Source organism: Artemia franciscana, chromosome 19 (genome assembly GCF_032884065.1).
Source record: "Artemia franciscana chromosome 19, ASM3288406v1, whole genome shotgun sequence".
NCBI classification, from domain to species: domain Eukaryota; kingdom Metazoa; phylum Arthropoda; class Branchiopoda; order Anostraca; family Artemiidae; genus Artemia; species Artemia franciscana.
Genome location: NC_088881.1, coordinates 33098372 through 33119596, shown reverse-complemented (window position 1 = coordinate 33119596; position 21225 = coordinate 33098372). Strand labels below are relative to the sequence as shown.

At 35.3% G+C, this 21225-nt stretch overlaps 1 protein-coding gene across 5 annotated transcripts in view; it reads left to right on the top strand.

The window, feature by feature from the left end:
* The window catches only part of LOC136039588 (uncharacterized), a 221891-nt gene that overhangs the window by 165294 nt on the left and 35372 nt on the right, over window positions 1-21225 (top strand). For all 5 annotated transcript variants that reach the window (XM_065723445.1, XM_065723443.1, XM_065723446.1 and 2 more), the window contains one exon: window positions 8571-8833. In XM_065723445.1, the coding sequence (XP_065579517.1) occupies window positions 8571-8833 (263 nt within the window). The remainder of the gene's footprint in view (window positions 1-8570; window positions 8834-21225) is intronic.

The window sequence follows — 21225 nt, the reverse complement described above, 5'->3', positions numbered from 1 at the left end:
CGCTCGTGTACACAAAACAAATAACTACGTAGCCCCTCGACAACAAGCTATGGGCTTTTTCTAAGTATTGTAGTTCTCTTTTATCGCTTTATTTAGAATTTAGACCTTTTTCGAATTTAATAGCCTGCTTTAGAGCCATTGTTTTAAATACAATTGAGGAATCTGTATGGGTTTTTATTATCGTCCCTTAGCAAGTGCAATTTGCAAGGTTTCTTGTTTTTGCAGTTTTTTTGCGCTGCAATTTTGTTGGGTTTAAAGAGGTTTTTTACGTCCGTAAATTGATGGGTGCCGCCGTAAAAAAAGAATAAAATAGCGCGGTAAAATCTCAAAATCATCCGAATGGTGAAGGTTCTCATTCCGCTTTTTTAGTCGCAATTCTTTCAAGTTAATTTTTATCCATAGTAATGTTGATGGATTTTTTGAGGTACTGTAGTTTTTGAGCCTACTTTTGGGGTAAAAATGAAGATTTAAAAGTCCCTAAACGAAGTAATGATGGTTTTTTTTTTTAACAAAAATGGAGAACAGAAGGAAATTTTGTGAAAGTCTAGTGCTATATCCATACAGTAGGGGAAGGTTGGAATGAATTAGTATATCACAATTAGTCACTCAATGAACCTTTATTATTATAAAGTTTATTAAATCCTAAAATCATCCATATTATTATTATAAAACAATATCAATATTATGAATTTTTATTATTATAAATGACTGAATAAGATGTAGTTTTATTTTGAACTTTAAACTGTCACGGCTTAGAGTCGTATCCAACATTTGCATGCTTCTGAGACAATTGCAAAAAAAAAATTCTGCTAAGCTGCTCTCGAAGAAAGGATCAGCAGGACAATGTAGAGCAAGAGGATCAAAATTTTATTGAAAATGCACTAAAATCATATAGTAGCTGTCTCAATGCAAACGCAGGAAATATTTGAGAAGAAAATTTTGATATTTCCCCTAGATTTTTATTGTTAGTTTGTTGGTGTCTTTACTATATACGACTGAATGAATACATGACTGAGCCAAAAGTTCCTATGGACAAATATGAGAAGTGCAAATGCTTGCTTTAGACCAAGGTCCAGCCAGTGTTTTCTCTTCTCAAGTAATATTTAAAACTTCATCGTTTGGGTAGAGAATCGGTAGGTGTCTCTTGGGGTTAGGTATAAATATCAACAGGAGGGCCTTTCATTTTTCATCATGTTTTTCGAGGAGTAAGTAAGTAAGTACGTAATTTTATTGCCCGAAAATTTAAAGGAATTAAAACGAAGCATAACAAAGGAAAAAGAAAATAAAAGTCACACTAGGGAACGTCATCAAACTTTTTTTTATCGCTCTGAAATTCACAGGGATTAAAACGGAGTATAACAAAGGAAAAAGAAAAGAAAAGTCACACTAAGGAGCGTCACCAAACTTTTTTTTTTTTATCTCTGAAAATTCACAGGGATTAAAACGGAGTATAACAAAGGAAAAAGAAAAGAAAAGTCACACTAAGGAGCGTCACCAAACTTTTTTTTTTTTATCTCTGAAAATTCACAGGGATTAAAACGGAGTATAACAAAGGAAAAAGAAAAGAAAAGTCACACTAGGAAACGTCACCATTTTTTTTTTTTTTTTTTATAGTAAGTAATACTGCGAATAGACTATCACCAAGGAAATTACAAAACTACCACGTTGTGGAGTAGATTCTTGGATGCATATATTGAAAAGCCGAATTTTGCTGTTTTTTGTCAAAGTTGTCAGTTTTTGTCGAAGTTGACATAGAAGTGACCTCGAACTGTCAAAAATTAGATCAAAAGTGACATTTACAAAGATTGTGATTTTTTTTTCTGTAGATTTTCAGCAGTGCCGGAAAATGGATTGGGATATTTCGGTAGCATCTCTTGGAAAATCGACAGAAGCGGAACTACGCGCCCCAGCTAGCATTACGATCGTGCATTCGATATATCTGTACATTCTAGGGCTTTAGAGTCGGTTATAAGTTAGCGACAATTTGCTAAAATTTCGACTCTACATCCCTGTTTTAAAGCTTCATTTGACTAGATTTTGTAAGTTATAACGGACTCCGACTCCAGCATGTCTGTATATCGACTCCGATTCTATTCTACAAAAATTTGCAAAAATTCCGACTCCAAAGCCCTGTTTTAAAGCTTCATCTGACCAGATTTTGTAAGTTATAACGGACTCCGACTCCAGCATTGTCTGTATATCGACTCCGATTCTATTCTACAAAAATTTGCTCCAAACCCCTGTTTTAAAGCCTCATTTCTAAAGATAAAAATACAATTTGCACTTTACTGAAAACAAAATATATTTTAGATTTTTTCACTTTGCTAACGTTAACAAATCAAAATTATTAGGACTTCAAGGAATAAATTTCAATCCACATTCATTTTTTTTCAGTTAAGTGCAATTTATGTTCTGATCTTGAGAAGGCACGGGAGTTGTCAGCCCTATGCATGTTAGTTTTTGCTCGTTTTGAATTTGACTGTAATTTCTGTTTGTTTTGGACTTCAATTATTTAGTCATGGTGATTTATGATAGTTTTACGATTGGAAGATTATTTGACTGAATTCTGCTCATTTTTAGTTTAGTGGAGCTCTTTACTTTCCTTTAAAAAAATTATTTTGTGGAAAAAGTTTTTAAATTAATATTCATTAGCAGGGCCGTATCCAGGACTTTTTTTGGGGGGTGGGGGGGGGGGGTACACAAGATTTTTCGTTTTGGGGGGGGGTACAAAAATGCTTAAAAACGCTTAAAAACACATCAAAAGTCAAAAAAACGTTCTACTCCCCCCCCCTGGATAAAATCTTGTTTATTCGGACCATCATGATATGTGTAGAAGTCGTCGGTCCAAAGGTATTGCTTGGTATCTTATAGAATCATTTACCTCTTGGTTTTAAATTTTAGATAATTTAGATTCTAGATAATTCAAATTTAGATCCTTGGAATGCGTGGATTGATGGAAAAATCATGCTTAGACAGTGAAAATAGTAGATTGGAGCTAAATAATAATAATGATATGTTAATAGAAATATCATTACGAGCAGATAATTATGTGTTACTGCTGCAGATATTTAGTTTAGAAGATATCTTTAGTTATTTCTAAGTTGTTTTTTAGGGTGCGCCATCTTTTAGAAATCACTTACACCAGGTGACACGTGGCGCTCCTAGATGTACACCAGGTGCGGAAAGTGGGTAACTCCTCCCTTTTTTACTTCTTAAAGTACAAAGAACATTAAATTAAGATTTTTGGCGTGTCGCTTCACACCGAAAAAATGCGTTTTTCTTGGACATTTCTTATGGTTGTTTCAAAACTACAAAATTTTTAGCGCGCAATCATATTTTTGTCAGCGTTGTCACGTAGAACCTTGAAAATAAACCACCAAAACAATATGGCAACATTTTTTTGTCAAACATTAACAGTGTGTTGATTCCCTTTACATGAATATCTTCTGCACCTTCTTAAACTGTTTGGTGCCATATGTTTCTAGTTTTTTTTTTTTTTTTTTGCTGATTTTTCACCCCCCCAGGCAAGGATTTACCAATGGACCCATTAGGCCAGGGCCTAGGGGCGCACAATGCCAGGGGCGCAATAAATTATCACTGAGTGATTTTTTCTCGGTACTTGTCAATTATTCAGAACACACTCAATAACTTTGATCTGTAGATCTCTATAAACCGGGTTCATATTCCATAGCCACAAGACTTATTTAGTTTGACAGAATATATTGGACTTGTATAATTTGGGTTATATATTTGCATATTATGGGTGGGGGTAAAGTATTTGGACAGCGTGAAGTTAGAGAAAACAATTCTTATTTCATAATATGTAGAATAATTGTAGCTACCACATTTTGCATGTAGACCCGCTATACTTTACCCCCACCCCCCTAATGCGCAAATACATACCCCAAATTATCTAAGTCCAGTGCATTCTGTCACCCGTCACTTGTCTTTGTGGCTATTAAACCGTTTCTTTTTTTTTTAAGATCTTACATTCAGATCAAAATTCTTGAGTGTGTTCTGAATAATTAACAAGCACCTTTTTTTCTTCACCAAAACTGGACTGGTGTGATTTATCGTAAAAGTGGTAGGCGCATTCTGCCTCCGCGCTGCCTATTCACAAAAAAAAGCTGCTTTTAAAACAACACAGGAATTTCGTGGCTCCTTATAAACTGTCAGATGTCTCCCAAGAATGGCAGCTGAGAGTTTAGTATCACCTCTCTCTTTCATTAGTTTTGGCTCATCAGTTGCCTTCTGTTCTGTGTTCCCACTATTCCCGGATTTCCGGGGATTTCCTGAAAATCTCGCAAAAACGGAGCAGCAAAAACGCTTGGGCCTGCTAATACCAAAAACTGAATAACTGCATATTGAGGGAATATCATTAATAATTGAATTAATTAACTAATTTTTTATTATTAATTAAACAAATTAATTATTTTGGTAATTCCGTATTAGCCAGTATACTCTCAAGAAGTGTTTAGAAATGATAATATAATACTTTAGTAACAATACTATGGAAATTACAACACAATTTATGTAAAGCAGGCATCCCATAACGCTTTATTTTAAATACCTAACATTATTTAACCAAAATATCAACTCTATATATTAAATATTTAACTTAAATATAGCTAAAACATAGTTTATTTCAGTGAACCTAATTTAATTGTCTCCGAATAGAGAATGGTAAATCAGTTTTTAGCTGATTCAACTGAGAAAAATTCTCGAGTGTGTTCTGGCCAATATGGGAGTACCCTTATTTTTAAAAAAAAATAATTAACTTCATTTAAATTTTAAGGATATACATATGGTTGTGTATGTTTCCAATTATTCAATTGAAACAATCAGATTTTATCTTCACTGTCCTTGATACTTGAACTATAAATATAAAGCATCTTGTATTTCTTACATCTTGGCCTGAACACTACACCTGTTCCTTTTTAAAAGCATAAAAAATTAGGTACAACTTTACGCCTGAGTGGCCAATCAACTTCTGACATGAGCGTGCATTCCTAGCCCTTTGTTAAATTCAACAAAGCAGAAATGGGTGTAACAGGGTTTGCTCATGGGCATATCGGAAATTTTTCTTTCTGTCAACCGTAATTCCTGACATTTGTCAAGTTTGCGTGTTCGTTTTCTGATTGTAATTTGTTTTACGTTTATCAATTGTGCTGATAACACTGTCACAGAAATCCGGGAGGAATGGAAGCACTAGAACTGTGTTCCTAGCCTCAACTATATCATCAAACTAATCCCTATCCTTTCCTTATGTTAAATGCTTGGAATTTTGCACACATAACCGATCTAATTTTTGACAAAGCATTTAACCTTAATTTCAGGTTTTCAATGTCTTTTCCATTTTCTCTAATTCTTGAAAAACTCAAAAAAAAAAAAAAATTGATTAACATTTAAAGCCATTTATGTTACGGTTGAGTCAAGCTATGAGAGACAAAGCAGGTTTTCATTTTAGCAGAAGATTTTGTCTTATAAATTAATGTGTATAACACAAAGATTTTAAAAGTTCGTCAAATGTTGATGACTTTGGAAGGGAATGAGAGCATGAAGGCACTTCAAAATACCTTTCCAGGGTGTATTCTACTAGGTCCTGGATTCATCCCTGAAAGTTATATTCACCTAGCTTAAATGCTCACCTAGCTCAAATAACCTTCTCAGGGTATGTTCTACTAGGTCCTGGATTCATCCCTGAAAGTTATATTCACCTAGCTTAAATGCTCACCTAGCTCAAATAACCTTCTCAGGGTATGTTTTACTAGGTCCTGGATTCATCCCTGAAAGTTATATTCACCTAGCTTAAATGCTCACCTAGCTCAAATAACCTTCTCAGGGTATGTTCTACTAGGTCCTGGATTCATCCCTGAAAGTTATATTCACCTAGCTTAAATACTCACCTAGCTCAAATAACCTTCTCAGGGTATGTTCTACTAGGTCCTGGATTCATCCCTGAAAGTTATATTCACCTAGCTTAAATGCTCACCTAGCTCAAATAACCTTCTCAGGGTATGTTCTACTAGGTCCTGGATTCATCCCTGAAAGTTATATTCACCTAGCTTAAATGCTCACCTAGCTCAAATAACCTTCTCAGGGTATGTTCTACTAGGTCCTGGATTCATCCCTGAAAGTTATATTCACCTAGCTTAAATGCTCACCTAGCTCAAATAACCTTCTCAGGGTATGTTCTACTAGGTCCTGGATTCATCCCTGAAAGTTATATTCACCTAGCTTAAATGCTCACCTAGCTCAAATAACCTTCTCAGGGTATGTTCTACTAGGTCCTGGATTCATCCCTGAAAGTTATATTCACCTAGCTTAAATGCTCACCTAGCTCAAATAACCTTCTCAGGGTATGTTCTACTAGGTCCTGGATTCATCCCTGAAAGTTATATTCACCTAGCTTAAATGCTCACCTAGCTCAAATAACCTTCTCAGGGTATGTTCTACTAGGCCCTGGATTTATCCCTTAAAATCATATTCACCTAGCTCAAATGCTCACCTAGCTCAAATAACCTTCCCAGGGTATGCTCACCTAGCTGAAGTAACCTTCTCAGGGTATATTCTACTAGACCCTGGATTCATCCCTGAAAGTTATATTCATCTAGCTCAAATGCTTTTCAAGCTAGCAAAAAAACCCTAATCGAGAATTTTAACTTTTGTTTATGTTATTGCTTTTCTTACAGGATAACGGATAACAAAAAATTATAAGAAATTTCTATTACTAAATGCATAACGAAATATTATGTTGCCCAATTTTATGTAGTATAAGCATTGCGGGGTTTTAATTTGTTGTCTTCTCAAATGAAGACAAGGCAATAACAAGTAGTTAATAATCATTAATGGTGATTGAGTTCTGGAACATGCTCTAGAAAGCTGTGAAGAGGATTTCTTCCTGATAGGTTTTTTTCCTGGAAATACATAGTCTAAATTTATTATAGCTGAGTAAAACTTTTGAAAAAATTTGAAATCAAACTAATGATATTGGATAATATATTTAATTGCTAGGAGAGGGAAGTTAAAATAAGTTGAAAGCAATGTTAAATGCCTCACGAATAGTTTGCCTAACTAGTGGGAAGGGGGGAGACATACAAAAACAAAGAGAGCTGAATTTAATTTTATCTCGAGGTTATTGCGGGTCTTGATCTTTATGGGTTTATAACAAGTTCAAGCAGCATATTCCTGATAGCAAACACTAAACAGGTTGCAACCTATCCTGGATAGGCTAGAGACTTAAACATAATTTTTTCGGATAAACCCAATATTAAAACAAACAAAATACATTTCAGTTGATAATTTGAATAAGAAGTGCTCAAAAATCCAGGAAAATTTAGGATTATGGGTGCTGGACCCTCCCCCCTGGGAAAGCCCCTGATCCTGGGTATACCTATTCCAAAGATGGGGAAAATGAAAAAGATCAAACACAATTTCAATTGCTAATTTGAATAAGAAGTGCTCAGAAATCCGGGAAAATTTAGGATTTAGGTTGCTTGGACCCTCCCCCCTGTGAAAGCCCCTGATCCTGGGTATACCTATTCCAAAGATGAGGAAAATGAAAAAGATCAAACACAATTTCAATTGGTAATTTGAATAAGAAGTGCTCAGAAATCCGGGAAAATTTAGGATTTGGGGTGCTTGGACCCTCCCCCCTGTGAAAGCCCCTGATCCTGGGTATACCTATTCCAAAGATGGGGAAAATGAAAGAGATCAAACACAATTTCAATTGGTAATTTGAATAAGAAGTGCTCAGAAATCCGGGAAAATTTAGGATTTGGGGCGCTTAGACCCTCCCCCCTGTGAAAGCCCCTGATACTGGGTATGGCTTTTCTAAAGATGGAGAAAATAAAAAAGATAAAACATATTCCAAGCAATATGACATGTAGTCTAAGGAAGCCACATAATTTTTTTTTTTTAGGTAGGGGTAATAGTAAAATTCTCGGGGGGAGATGACACTAATAAAAAAAAAACTATTTAAAAATATTAATTAGGCTCGCCAAGAAATTCAAGAAAATTTAGAGTTTTGGGTGGGGGTCCGGGCCCAGAAGGCCCCCTGCTACTGAGTGCGTCCCTGAGTCAAAGATTTGTAATGTGACGTTAAGGATAAAGTAATAGGGAATGATTTGTGTTGTGCTGACGACAAGACTGATCGGAGACAAAACATGGAGGAATACATAAGGCATTAATTCCTCTTTAAAACTTTAGCTGTTAGTTAAGGCCGCATTCAGAAGGGGGGGGGGTTGATCCCTTCTTCAGTAATTTTTTGCTGACTCGTAAAAATGTAAAAAATGCATGATTTTCATAGGCGTTTTGTATGATTTTTTGTGTACCTCTCCCCTTTCCCCCGAAAAATTCTGAAAAAATGCGTGTCGTTTCAGTTCAACTGAAACGAAACGCCTTTTTTACTCAGACCCTACGTGACTTGATAATTACGCATTCTCAAATTAAACATTCTGTAAAGAAAATTAGTTGCACAAAATATAATTTAGTATTTTAAAACTTAATAGTTAATTATCCACATAATATGAAATAGTGAAAAAAAAATTATGTCTTCTATGTCTTTTTAGGTTAAAACTTTAGCCGTCGGTGCCAACGACACGGCTAAGGATTGTATTCGCATGGCTTTATCTCATATGGAATTGCCTGACATTGAACCAAGCAAGTACCAACTGTGGGCGTCCACTACTGGACTGGGAGGGGACGAAGCTCCCTACCCCTTGATCGGCCACGAGGTTCCCTTTGCGATTAGGATGCACTGTGCGCGCGCAGCTGATTCTGATGAAGAGGGAGGATTTCAAAATAATTCTGTTCGGTGCCAGTTTGTGCTAAGGTAGGACTTTGCTTATTACATCGGAGATACCCGTGATGACCAAAAATGCCTGTGGTTCGGTTGATGTCATAACTATATTTTAGGAAGGTGCACGAAATGTTGGCAATATTGTTTGATAAAAAACGAAGAAAATATAAAAATAATTAAGAAACTAAGGTCATTTTCAATCAGTTAAAAAAAGTGAAGCGAAAGGATAAAGTAGATCTCCGCCCTGCCGTCCTCGGTGCTTAACGTAAAAAAAAACAAGCTTTTTTTTTGACTTTTGAGCACCTAGCTTTTTGAGCAACTGAGCACCTAGCACCTTTTTGAGCACCCCAAAACTTTTTGAGCACCTAGGACGGTGGTTGTCATTGTCGAAATATCTGCTTTGTCCTTTCGCTTCGCTATTTTTTAACTAATTGGAAATCACCCTCGTTTCTTGGTCTCATAATTATTTTCTTTGTTTCTTTTTTTTTAAACGCCACATATAGCCAGGGTTGTCTCAGAACGTACTTATGTTGGCGATATCAGGGCCGTTCTTGAAGCTGTTTAACGCCCCTTGTGCACCATGGGCGAAATTTTGACAAGGTCGGGGGGGGGGCAAAATTGGATTCGCATTTTCCCAAGTCAAGTGAAATTTGACCAAGTGAAAAATCAAAAACGAGCCATGTATTACCATTAAGGCAAGGTGTACTAAAGAAAACTGATCTATCTCCTTGGATGCCTGAATTATATGTAAGCCTTTTTTTTAGAACATTTTTGAAGACGCTAAATTTCAGTTGGGGGGGGGGTGAACTAGGGTTTGGTAGGACAATTGCCTCCCCTGCCTCATAGAAAATTACGCTCCTATAGTGTACTACTGCTGAAAACAGTGCCCTGCTCATTCCTCTGAATCTTTTGTTTGTGGTGTATAAATCAGGCTAGCGTAGACGTAAAGAAAAGGGGGTCTCACCGAAAACTCAATACTCTCCCCAAAATATCCTATATCATTGAATCGGTCTATTTGTTGAATTTATTCAGCTCTCGTTTTTCTTATTCCCCCCCTCCCCCTTGCTCAAGTGTCGGGGGTTCATGTCTTTTCCCCATGAGTCAAATGTAGACGAAGTGGCAGATTGGGGAATTCCTTTTTGAAGTCCCTTGAATCTTACAAGTTGTTTCTATATTTCTAGGAGAAAAAAATATAACAAATCCGTAAGTCTGAAATCTTAAAAGTGTCTGAAATCTAATTATTTTTGTTTACAAGAAACGTCGTCCCTAAAATGAAATTTCATTTTTTTTTTTCATCGTGACAAAGTATTTTAATTAAATTATAACTATAACTAATATTGTAATAATCATTATGACGACTCTGTGTTTAAATTGTCATTGTGTTCATATGAGAATTGCCTCTACTTATTTGTGTCGTTATTTACGTTAAACTCGGCTTTGCATTTCAAAAGACGTTGTACAACGTTTTTGATTCAACTTTTATCCCAAATTTTCAAAAAAAAAATTTTTTTGCTCACCTGGTGATGTATCGCTAAAGCTTACCATTTGGATAACAAATGTAAATATGACCTCTATGTAGATCCAGAGAGATTTCATCTGGAGGTGGGGTCTGAAGACTATTTAGAGTTTTTGTGCCTCAAAAAGTACGTGCTAAGACCCTAATTTTGTGTAGCCCTTGCAATGGACATTAGTCGACCTTCCATATTTGCAGATAGGATAGCCTATGTGTTGTATCCCATTTAAATTCTAGGGTCTGAATAAAACTGGACGCATAAATTGATGCTACTAAATGCATCAATTCATATTTCTATTTAGCTTGGTCCATTTAAAGCACCAAGGACATTGAGAATGAAGCCATTTTTTTTTTTTAAATTTGTTACAAGAAAACTTACACAACCTTGCGGTTAAATATAAGCATATTTGAAAATTTAATTCTATACGAACAAGGCTTCCATACGCTGTTAAGGAGCTTTCGCTTCTAGCGGGTGTCAAATTTTAAAAAGGAATCGTGGGTGAAAAACAGTGGCGGTTCTAAAAGCGTCGTCAAGTTATTTTTTTATGGCACTTTTTTTATGGCACTATTTTTTTAAGTGAAATATAGCAATCGCCAATTCTGTCGGTCTGTCTGTCGGTCTGTCGGTCCCGGTTTTGCTACTTTAGGCACTTCCAGGTAAGCTAGGACGATGAAATTTGGCAGGCGTACCAGGGACGAGACCAGCTTAAATTAGAAATAGTCGTTTTCCCAATTTGACCATCTGGGGGGGGGGGAGTGGGGGGCCGGTTAATTCGGAAAAATAGAAAAATTGAAGTATTTTTAATTTACGAACTGTTGATCAGATCTTAATGAAATTTGATGTTTGGAAGAATATCGTGTTTCAAAAATGTTATTTTAAATCCCAACCGGATCTGGTGACATTGGGGGGGATATGGGAGGGGGAAACCTAAAATCTTGGAAAACACTTAGAGTGGAGGGATCGGGATGAAACTTGGTGGGAAAAATAAGCATAAGTCCTAGATACATGATTGACATAACCGGAACGGATCCTCTATCTTTGGTGTGGTTGGGGGGGGGGCAATTCTGAAAAATTAAAAAATGAGGTATTTTTAACTTACGAACGGGTGATCGGATCTCAATGAAATTTGATATTTAGAAGGATATGGTGTCTTAGAGCTCTTATTTTAAATCCCGACCAGATCTGGTGACATTGGGGGGGGGGGAGTTGGAAGGGGGAAACCTAAAACTTGGAAAAAACTTAGAGTGGAGGGATCGGGAGGAAACTTGGTGGGAATATTAAGCACAAGTCATAGATACATGATTGACATAACCAGAACGGATCCGCTCTCTTTGGGGTAGTTGGGGGGGGGGGGGTAATTCAGAAAAATTAGAAAAATAAGGTATTTTTAACTTACGAACGGGTGATCGGATCTCAATGAAATTTGATATTTAGAAGGATATCGTGTCTCAGAGCTCTTATTTTAAAACCGACTGGATCTGGTGACATCGGGGGGGGGGGAGTTGGGAGGGGCAAACCTAAAATTTGGAAAACAGTTAGAGTGGAGGGATTGGGATGAAACTTGGTGGGAAAAATAAGCACAAGTCCTAGATACATGATTGACATAACCGGAACGGATCCGCTCTCTTTAGGGTAGTTGGGGGAGCGGTTAATTCTGAAAAATTAGAAAAAATGAGGTATTTTTAACATATGAACGGGTGATCGGATCTCAATGAAATTTGATATTTAGAAGGATATCGTGTCTCAAAGCTCTTATTTTAAATCCTGACCGGATCTGGTGACATCGGGGGAAGTTTGGGATGGGGAACCTAAAATCATGGAAAACGCTTAGATTGGAGGGATCGGGATGAAACTTGGTGGGAAAAATAAGATCAGAAGTCTTACATACGTGATTTACATAATTGAAGCGGATCCGATCTATTGGGGGGGGGGGGTTAATTCTGAAAAATAAGAAAAAATGACTTGTTTTTAACTTACGAAGGAGTGATCGGATCTTCAGGAAACTTCATATTTAGAAGGACCTCGTAACTCAAATCTCTTATTTTAAATCTCAACCGGATCAAGCGTAATTGGGGGGGGGGGCAGTTGGGGGGACCGGAAATCTTAGAAAATACTTAAAGCGGTGAGATCAGGATAAAACTGGATGGGAAGAATAGAAACCTGTCTAAGATACGTGACTGACATAACCGGACCGGATCTGCTCTCTTTGGTGGAATTGGGGGGGGGATGATTTTGAAAATTGAGGTATTTGTAACTTACGAAAGGGTGACCATCTTAATGAAATTTGATATTTAGAAGGATCTTATGATTTAAAGTTCTAATTTTACATTCCTACCAGATCCTGTGACATTGGGGGGAGTTGGAGGGGGAAACCGGAATTCTTGGAAAACGTGAAAATTGGGGTATTTTTATCTTACGAATAGATGATCGGACCTTAATGAAATTTTATTTTTAGAAGGAATTCATGTCTCAGAGCTCTTATTTCAAATCCCAACAAGATCTTTTGACATTGGGGGGAGTTGGAGGGGGAAATCTTGGAAAAACACTTGGAGTGGATGAATCGGGAAGAAGCTTGGTGGATAGAATAAACAAATGTCCTTGATCCGTGATTGACAGAATCGTACCGGATTCGCTCTCTTTGGGGGAGTTGGGGGGAGGGGTTCAGTAATTTGGCGAGTTTGGTGCTTCTGGACGTGCTAAGACGATTAAAATTGGTAGGCGTGTCAGGGAGCTCTGCAATTTGACTTGATAAAGTCGTTTTCCCAGATTCGACCATCTGGGGCTAAAGGGAGAGGAGAAATTAGAAAAAATTAGGTATTTATAACTTACGAGTGGGTGATCGGATCTTAATGAATTTTGATATTTAGAAGGACATCGTGACTCAGAGCTCTTATTTTAAATCCTGACCGGCATTAAGCCTCTTATTTTCCTTTTTAAATCAATCTATTGATTCATAGAATTTTGTTAGAGCTCATACCATATGATCTCTTGGCTCTTAGCTCTTCTCGCCTCGTCACAAGTGCCATATGAGCTCTTAGCTTTTGTTATGATCAATATAGTAACAGTTTTAATTTATGATACTGCCTCAAAAACTTCGTGGACAGAACCTTAAAAAATCGTGGTTTTCAGGTATAGATCAGTAAAAATATGGTTTTGACACATCATTTGAGCAACATAAATGTTTGTTGGTAACAAAATGTTCTGAAAGATTGGCTTAGTAACATATCCAAAATTGCCCGGGCAGAAATACCAATTTTTTCTGGGAGAAGAAGGGAAAAAAGGGGAGGGATCTCGAATCTAAATTTCTGCAATATTATCTGGATTGAAAGGTGGTTTCTTATTAATTCGAGTCTAGGTAGACTGAAAACGACATCAGAATTTAAAAATTATATCGTGTAGAATATCCCATTTTCACCCTAGGGGAGGTCAAAAGGGGAATACCATTTGTGGTATTATAATTGTGTAATACTTATTCGAAAAAAATGGCGAAATGGGGTACTAAGTGATGGAATTTTATAATTCTGATATCACTTTCGGTCTCCCCAGATTTGAATTGATAGGAAACGTTCTTTCAATCCAGAAAATACTAACTTAAATTGAAATTTGAGACCCCCCCCCTGTTTTCTCTTTTTTCCCTGAAAAAGGGGTATTTCTGCACTGCCGATTTTGGTTAATTTCCAATATGTTATCAAGCAAATGTTTCTAAAAATTTTGGTGCCAAAACATTTCTGTTGCTCAAATGCCGAGGTTTAATCTAGTTTTTTGTAGTTATGAATAGACCAAAAAGGGATCCAGGATTTTTTATTTTTATTTAATGCCCTTAGTGTTGTTAATAGGCCTTGTTCTTTAGAAGTGAAAGTAGAAAATTGGCGTAGCTATAGTGAAACAGCTGTTTTTTTAACTGCTTGATAATCCATCACCGAACACTTAGTGGTTCGTCTCAAAATTGACACCTACCTTACTAGGCTGAAAATCATCTATCTTCGTTTTGTTACCGACCCAATAGAATCATAATATAAAGTTTTGAACTGTTTATAACATGCTTCTTTTTTGTGAAAATTTATCAGGCGATTACCATAAACTCAGATCAATTAGTTTAAGATTAAAGTTGACGTGCAGTTTGCATCTAATAATTCTTAGCAATTTTCAGTGTCTAAAAATGAAAGCTTTGCAAGTCATGGTATAGCTAAGATGGGAAGTTGTCTTAGTCCAAACTTAAGTCCTCGTCTTAACGAATCGGTGTTTCTGTGACTACCCACTATAGGGATGTCTTCTAATTCTATGTATTTTGATTAGTAATACTATACACGGCTCAGATCAACCTAAGGGGGTCGATTTGGGGTTTGGGACCCCTCCCCTTAATATTATGAATTTTGTTTTGGTGTTTTTAGTGAAAAACCAAAGTAACAACAAAAATGACCTCCTAGATTTTGAAAAATACATTTTTTGAATGTCTATAAAAAACGGCCCTAAATTACCCTCTTGTCCGGTAACCCTTGCTTTCTAAAAGACTTGTTGCCAATATTGTTCGAAATGCCAACGCTTATAATTAATCTTGGATGAACTAGGGACTATATTACACTTCGCCCTAATTTCTGGGGGAGGGCTTCAGACCCTTAGCCTTCTGAAGTCTTATTTTTTTTTACAATTCATTCTATAAATTTCCTATGTTTTCCGTATAATATTTGCAGTTTTTCTACTGTTTCAGATTTTGGTCCTCTCCCCTCCAGCATACGTAAATTACTGTGTGTGTCTTAGAGTCATCAAATAAAAATGAGGTTTTTTGCATACGATGGGTGACTTACCAGACTTGACACAAGAGTTTACGTCGTCATGGTCCGGGGTGAAGGCCTGTACACAGGGGCTGGGTTTCGGGCTCGAATACCATCTGACGCTCTTTTTTTTAATAATTCATGCTATACTCTCTTACGTTTTTTCGTATGATCAGCCTATTTGTTTTTGTTTGTTTTTCTTTTGTTTATTTTCCATGAAAAGATTTTTTTTTGTACTCTTCTCTGTTAGGGCCTCATATTGACGTCAACTATCTAAAAGGATCTAAATTTTTTTTTTTCTTGATGGAAAATTCTTTTTGTGTGTTTAATATACGTTCATTTAGTTTTGTTTTAGTGGTTTTTACTTGGTGCTAGCCTATCATAAGGACAGGGTCTTCATTCAAATACAGATTTATATTGGTATTAATGAAGGAATCAGTTCTTTCCCCCTTTTGATTTACCTTTTACCAAAACTTTTTTGGTCTATTTTACCATTACATTATTTTCAATTTTTCTCTCATTTCCCCTAAATATTCTAGTCTTGACAATTACTTTCTATTTTACTTTCTATTACTTTCTATATTATTTTTTCTATTGTTTGGTAAATGACGACTTATACTTATTGACGACATGACTGCCTGTCCATGGATTATTCTTTATGGTTGATTGTGTGTGGCTATGCTGTTTGACCTATGTGATTGTATGGATGAGTAGGGTTAAGGCCTCATTCAAGTGCTGGTCTATATTAATCACTAATTTAGGAAAACAGTCTTCCTTTTCTCCTTCTGTCTCTTTTTTAAATTTTTTTTTTTTTTTTTTTTTTGTGTTTGTGCTGTAGCATTGGTGATTTCTCTTTTCATGATATATATATATATATATATATATATATATATATATATATATATATATATATATATATATATATATATATATATATATATATATATATATATATATATATATATATATATATACCTATTACCTCACTTCTTTTTCGTCTTACAGGCATATTAATTTCTATGGGTAAATGGTTCATTCTTGTACCGTGGATTGATTCCCTACACATTTCTCTAACACCAATTTTTGTATCCAATAGTTTTAAAAAAGCGACTTATGATGATGAGTTGCATGCAGATCCACCTATTGGAGCGAGGGAAATTTCATGTTCAAGCAAGTTTTGAACAGTTTCCCGACGGGGGGGGGGCATCGATCCAATCTCAAGGGAGGGATCTCTCCTATTTTCTGCAAGCATGCTTATGAATATACACTGCTAGAAGTAAATTTAGGATTTTTTACCCAAAAAAGGAAAATAAGCTGAGTTAACAGGTAGGCTTCCTAATATTCCTATGGGTTCCAAGAAGCTCATTTAGGGTATAGCTCATTTCCAGGGTTATTGGGATCCTTTTGGATCAAGTAATGTTAGTTATTGTATAAATGATCGTTGTCTGGAACGGAGCTTCGGTCTTGAATGGCAGAAGAATTAACTGTTTATTTATAATTATTTGCTTAGCTATTTTCTTATTGAAAATCCTGTTATACAGTAAGTACGCCAAACAATAGAAAAGATAGCAAATAAAATAGGGAAAAGAAAATAAGAAGAAAAATAAAGCAACAATAAATAAATGAATTATGTTGGCTGATGTATGAAGAAACAAGGTATGTAAGTTATTAGATAAATCAATGTCGTATGAAAAGATGTCTCGGGATTGAATAGCAGGAGAAAGTATTCATTTATTTATTTATTGAAAATCTTGTTATGCGGTAATTACGACGCATAACAGAAAAGAGATCAAGTAATATGGAGAAAAGAAAACAAGGAAAGTTAAACAGCAAAAATAAAGCAATTATCCAGGGTGACATACGAAAAGAAAATAATGTTATTCGTTGGATAAATTATTGCCGTCGGAAACGGAGCCTTGACCTCGAATAGCAGGGGAGTTAACCATGTATTGAAATCAGCCTATTCATTAAAAATCTGTTTTACAGTAGACGCTGGACATAACCGGAAAGAGAACAACTAAAATAGAAAACAATACAATAAACTGACTTGGAAGACATAGCGCAACTTATTACTTTTATCGAAGCCTGTAAATATTTTCAAGATTGTTTACCAATATGTTTAAAAAGTATTTTTGGATTAGGAAGTGATATTCATCACTCTGAACAGTCCGTTTGGACTGTTCCATATTAAAAATCATGTTTTTTCTCTCATTGTGGGGCGTGTTTTGTTTTCTTTGTTTGTAGCCGACAAAAAATCAATAACCTCTATTAGTCTATTTATTAAAAAATAAGTTATATATGCTCAAGTTAAATATTTGAACATCTATTATCATCAGTATAGAAAAACCTTTGTTACTTTTCCACTGTCTTATCAAAATGCTATTCTGCTTTTCTATAATTTTCATTTCGTTTTTATTGTAAATAGCAAGACAGTGTTGCCTAAGAAGTCTTTTGTGCAGAAGAAGTAGCAGTTTGAATCAAAGTGTTCACCTGACCCTCTTTCTTGTTCCAGTTGGACTGTTCCATATTAAAAATCATGTTTTTTCTCTCATTGTGGGGCGTGTTTTGTTTTCTTTGTTTGTAGCTGACAAAAAATCAATAACCTCTATTAGTTTATTTATTAAAAAATAAGTTATATATGCTCAAGTTAAATATTTGAACATCTATTATCATCAGTATAGAAAAACCTTTGTTACTTTTCCACTGTCTTATTAAAATGCTATTCCGCTTTTCTATAATTTTCATTTCGTTTTTATTGTAAATAGAAAGGCAGTGTTTGTTTAAGAAATGTTTTGTACAGAAGAAGTAGCAGTTTGAATCAAAGTGTTCAACTGATCTCCTTTCTTGTTCCAGTTGGACTGTTCCATATTAAAAATCATGTTTTTTCTCTCATTGTGGGGCGTGTTTTGTTTTCTTTGTTTGTAGCAGACAAAAAATCAATAACCTCTATTATTAGTCTATTTATTAAAAAAATAAGTTATATATGCTCAAGTTAAATATTTGAACCTATATTATCATCAATTTAAAAAAATCTTTGTTACTTTTCCACTGTCTCATTAAAATGCTATTCTGCTTTTCTATAATTTTTATTTCGTTTTTATTGTAAATAGCAAGACAGTGTTGCCTAAGAAGTCTTTTGTGCAGAAGAAGTAGCAGTTTGAATCAAAGTGTTCACCTGACCTTCTTTCTTGTTCCAGTTGGACTGTTCCATATTAAAAATTATGTTTTTTCTCTCATTGTGGGGCGTGTTTTGTTTTCTTTGTTTGTAGCTGACAAAAAATCAATAACCTCTATTAGTTTATTTATTAAAAAAATAAAGTGTTCACCTGACCTTCTTTCTTGTTCCAGTTGGACTGTTCCATATTAAAAATTATGTTTTTTCTCTCATTGTGGGGCGTGTTTTGTTTTCTTTATATGTAGCAGACAAAAAAAACAATAACCTCTATTATTAGTCTATTTATTAAAAAAATAAGTTATATATACTCAAGTTAAATATTTGAACTTATATTATCATCAGTTTAGAAAATTTTTTGTTACTTTTCCACTGTCTTATTAAAATGTTATTCTGCTTTTCTATAATTTTTATTTCGTTTTTATTGTAAATAGAAAGGCAGTGTTGTCTAAAAAAAAATTTTGTACAGAAGAAGTAGGAGTTTGAATCAAAGTGTTCAACTGACCTCCTTTCTTGTTCCAGTTGGACTGTTCCATATTAAAAATCATGTTTTTTCTCTCGTTGTGGGGCGTGTTTTGTTTTCTTTTTTAGCCGACAAAAAATCAATAAACTCTACAGATAAATATAATTAATGGCCACTGGCCACATTTTGAAACCTCCTGAGGGGTGCGGTATTTGCACCTGTGTTCTGTTGCACATTAGCATATATCAATCATTTCAGAACGTCCTTGCTCGTTTGTTACTGAGGTTATTTCTACCGGTAATTCAAATGCTTGTTTAAATACCAAGGACAGTAAAAACGGAATCTGGTTGCATAACCATATAGGCCTATATCTTTGAAAAACCTAAGGGCATTTGGAAATAAAATTTTCGGCAAAAAATGTCTCCATATGCGGCTTTTGGCAGTAGCGGGTGCCAAAATTAATAAAAAGAAACTTGATCTAACAGCTTTTAAACGTATATCTTTCCCTTGAAGATGTATTTCTCTTTGCGAATCAATATACTGCTAATGTTTTGAGTTTTAACTGACGAAAAGTATTGTGAAATTTAATTAATTCGTTTTGATTGTCTATTTTCACCGTTCAACGTGGCAATACTGACGAAAATGCGCTATCTGTCACTGAAACTGTTGTTGGTTTAATATCATATACATTTTTTTGTCTTTGATAATTATTGTCGTATAATTTCGATCAGAGTTGTTCAAAATAGCGTTGCCCATGAAGAGAATATCAAACAGTTTTTTGGTAACAGGCTGTAAGTAAGGAGTGATGCGGCTAAATAGTAACCGAAACTTTAAGAAACAGAATCTTGATAACAATAGATACATCAAAAGTATCAATTTTGATGCTTGTTCAAAATTGGTGAAATTCATCAAGTTTAATTTTACCCATCAAAAGTTACTAGCCTAAGAAAATTTTGCTCAATTTTCGAAAAAAGGGGGGGGGGAAACACTCCCAAAACATCAAGTAATGTAGAAAAACTGTTGAGGCTTCAAGCTCCTATGTACAAAAATGTGGAATTTGAAAGTTTTTGCCAGAAGAAAAATCATGAGTGTGTGTTTTTTTCTTTTTCAGGGGTGATCATATCGAACCAGCGATCGTAGAATGTCGGTGGAGGGCTCATTTGATTTGATTATAAAGTTCTAGTGCCCTTTTAAGTGGCCAAAAATATTGGAGGGCAGCTAGCCCCCCTCCCACGCTCATTTTTTCCCTAATCACTTGATCGAAATTTTGAATAGCCATTTAATCAATGTAGACTAAAAATCTAATAACTATGTCTTTAAGGATGACTTAACCCCCACAGTCTCCGGGGGAAGAGCTGTAAGTTATGATCTTTGACCATTGTTTACATAAAGTATTGACTATTGGGAAGTATACAGACATTTTCACGGGTATTTTTCTGGTGTGTGGGGGGGGGGTCACGTAGGAGCATCTTTCCATAGAAGAATTTTTCATTGGGGAAGGGAATTTGCCATGTTAGGGAAGTCGGATTTTCCAGTATTATTTAAAAGCGATCAGAAATTAAATAAAAAATCATGTTGTTTCAACTAAAAGTAAGGAGCAAGATCAAAACTTAAAACGGACAGGAATTATTTCGTAGATGAGGGGGTTGCCTCATCGTCAATACTTCGCTCTTTACGCTAAAGTTTTTAATACTTTTAAAGAGCTATTCATTCGAATTAAATGACCTTCGTGATTCAGAAGTCATTTTTAAATAACTGGGACAAAATTTCAACTGTAGCGTTACGAGCGAGACATTAACAAGGCGGTGACCCCCTCATATACGTAATGTCTTCTGTTTGTTTTAAGTTTTAATGTTGCTTCTTACTTTCAGTTGAAACAACTTGTTTTTTAATTTAATGTTCGTTCAAATTAACTTTTTTTATTTTTGACTTGATACGACTTTAAGAGACGTATAAATAAATGCGCCATTAAACATCTTCTTAATATGCGCAGATCAAAAATGTCTCCAGTGAGCTTTTCAAAGTTAAGTTTTTTGGGTAAGCGTGAATTTGGCTGCGCTTGACAACGTAGCTTCTCAGAATGGCTGTAATTATCAAACGCAATGTCCAGCATAGTCTAAATAGATGTGTACTTGAGATTTTTATGAGCATTAATGTGGCCAGACCCAAAATATCTCCAGTGAGCTCTTTAGCGTCAGTTTTTAGCTAAAAGGGAATTTGGTTGTGTCTGTCAACGTAGCTTTTTCGGAAGGGCTGTAAATATAAAGCACAGTGCCCAGCATAATCTAAGTAGTTATGAACTTGAGATTTTTAGGGATTATTCATTTTTGAGGACAGCTAATGTGGTCAGACCCAAAATGTCTCCAGGGAGCTTTTTAACGTTAAGTTTTTACCTAAGCGGGAATTAGGTTGTCTCTGTCAACGCAGCTTTTTTGGATGGCTTTAAATATAAAGCACAATACCCAGCATAATTTAAGTTGTTATATACTTGGGGTTTTGTAGGA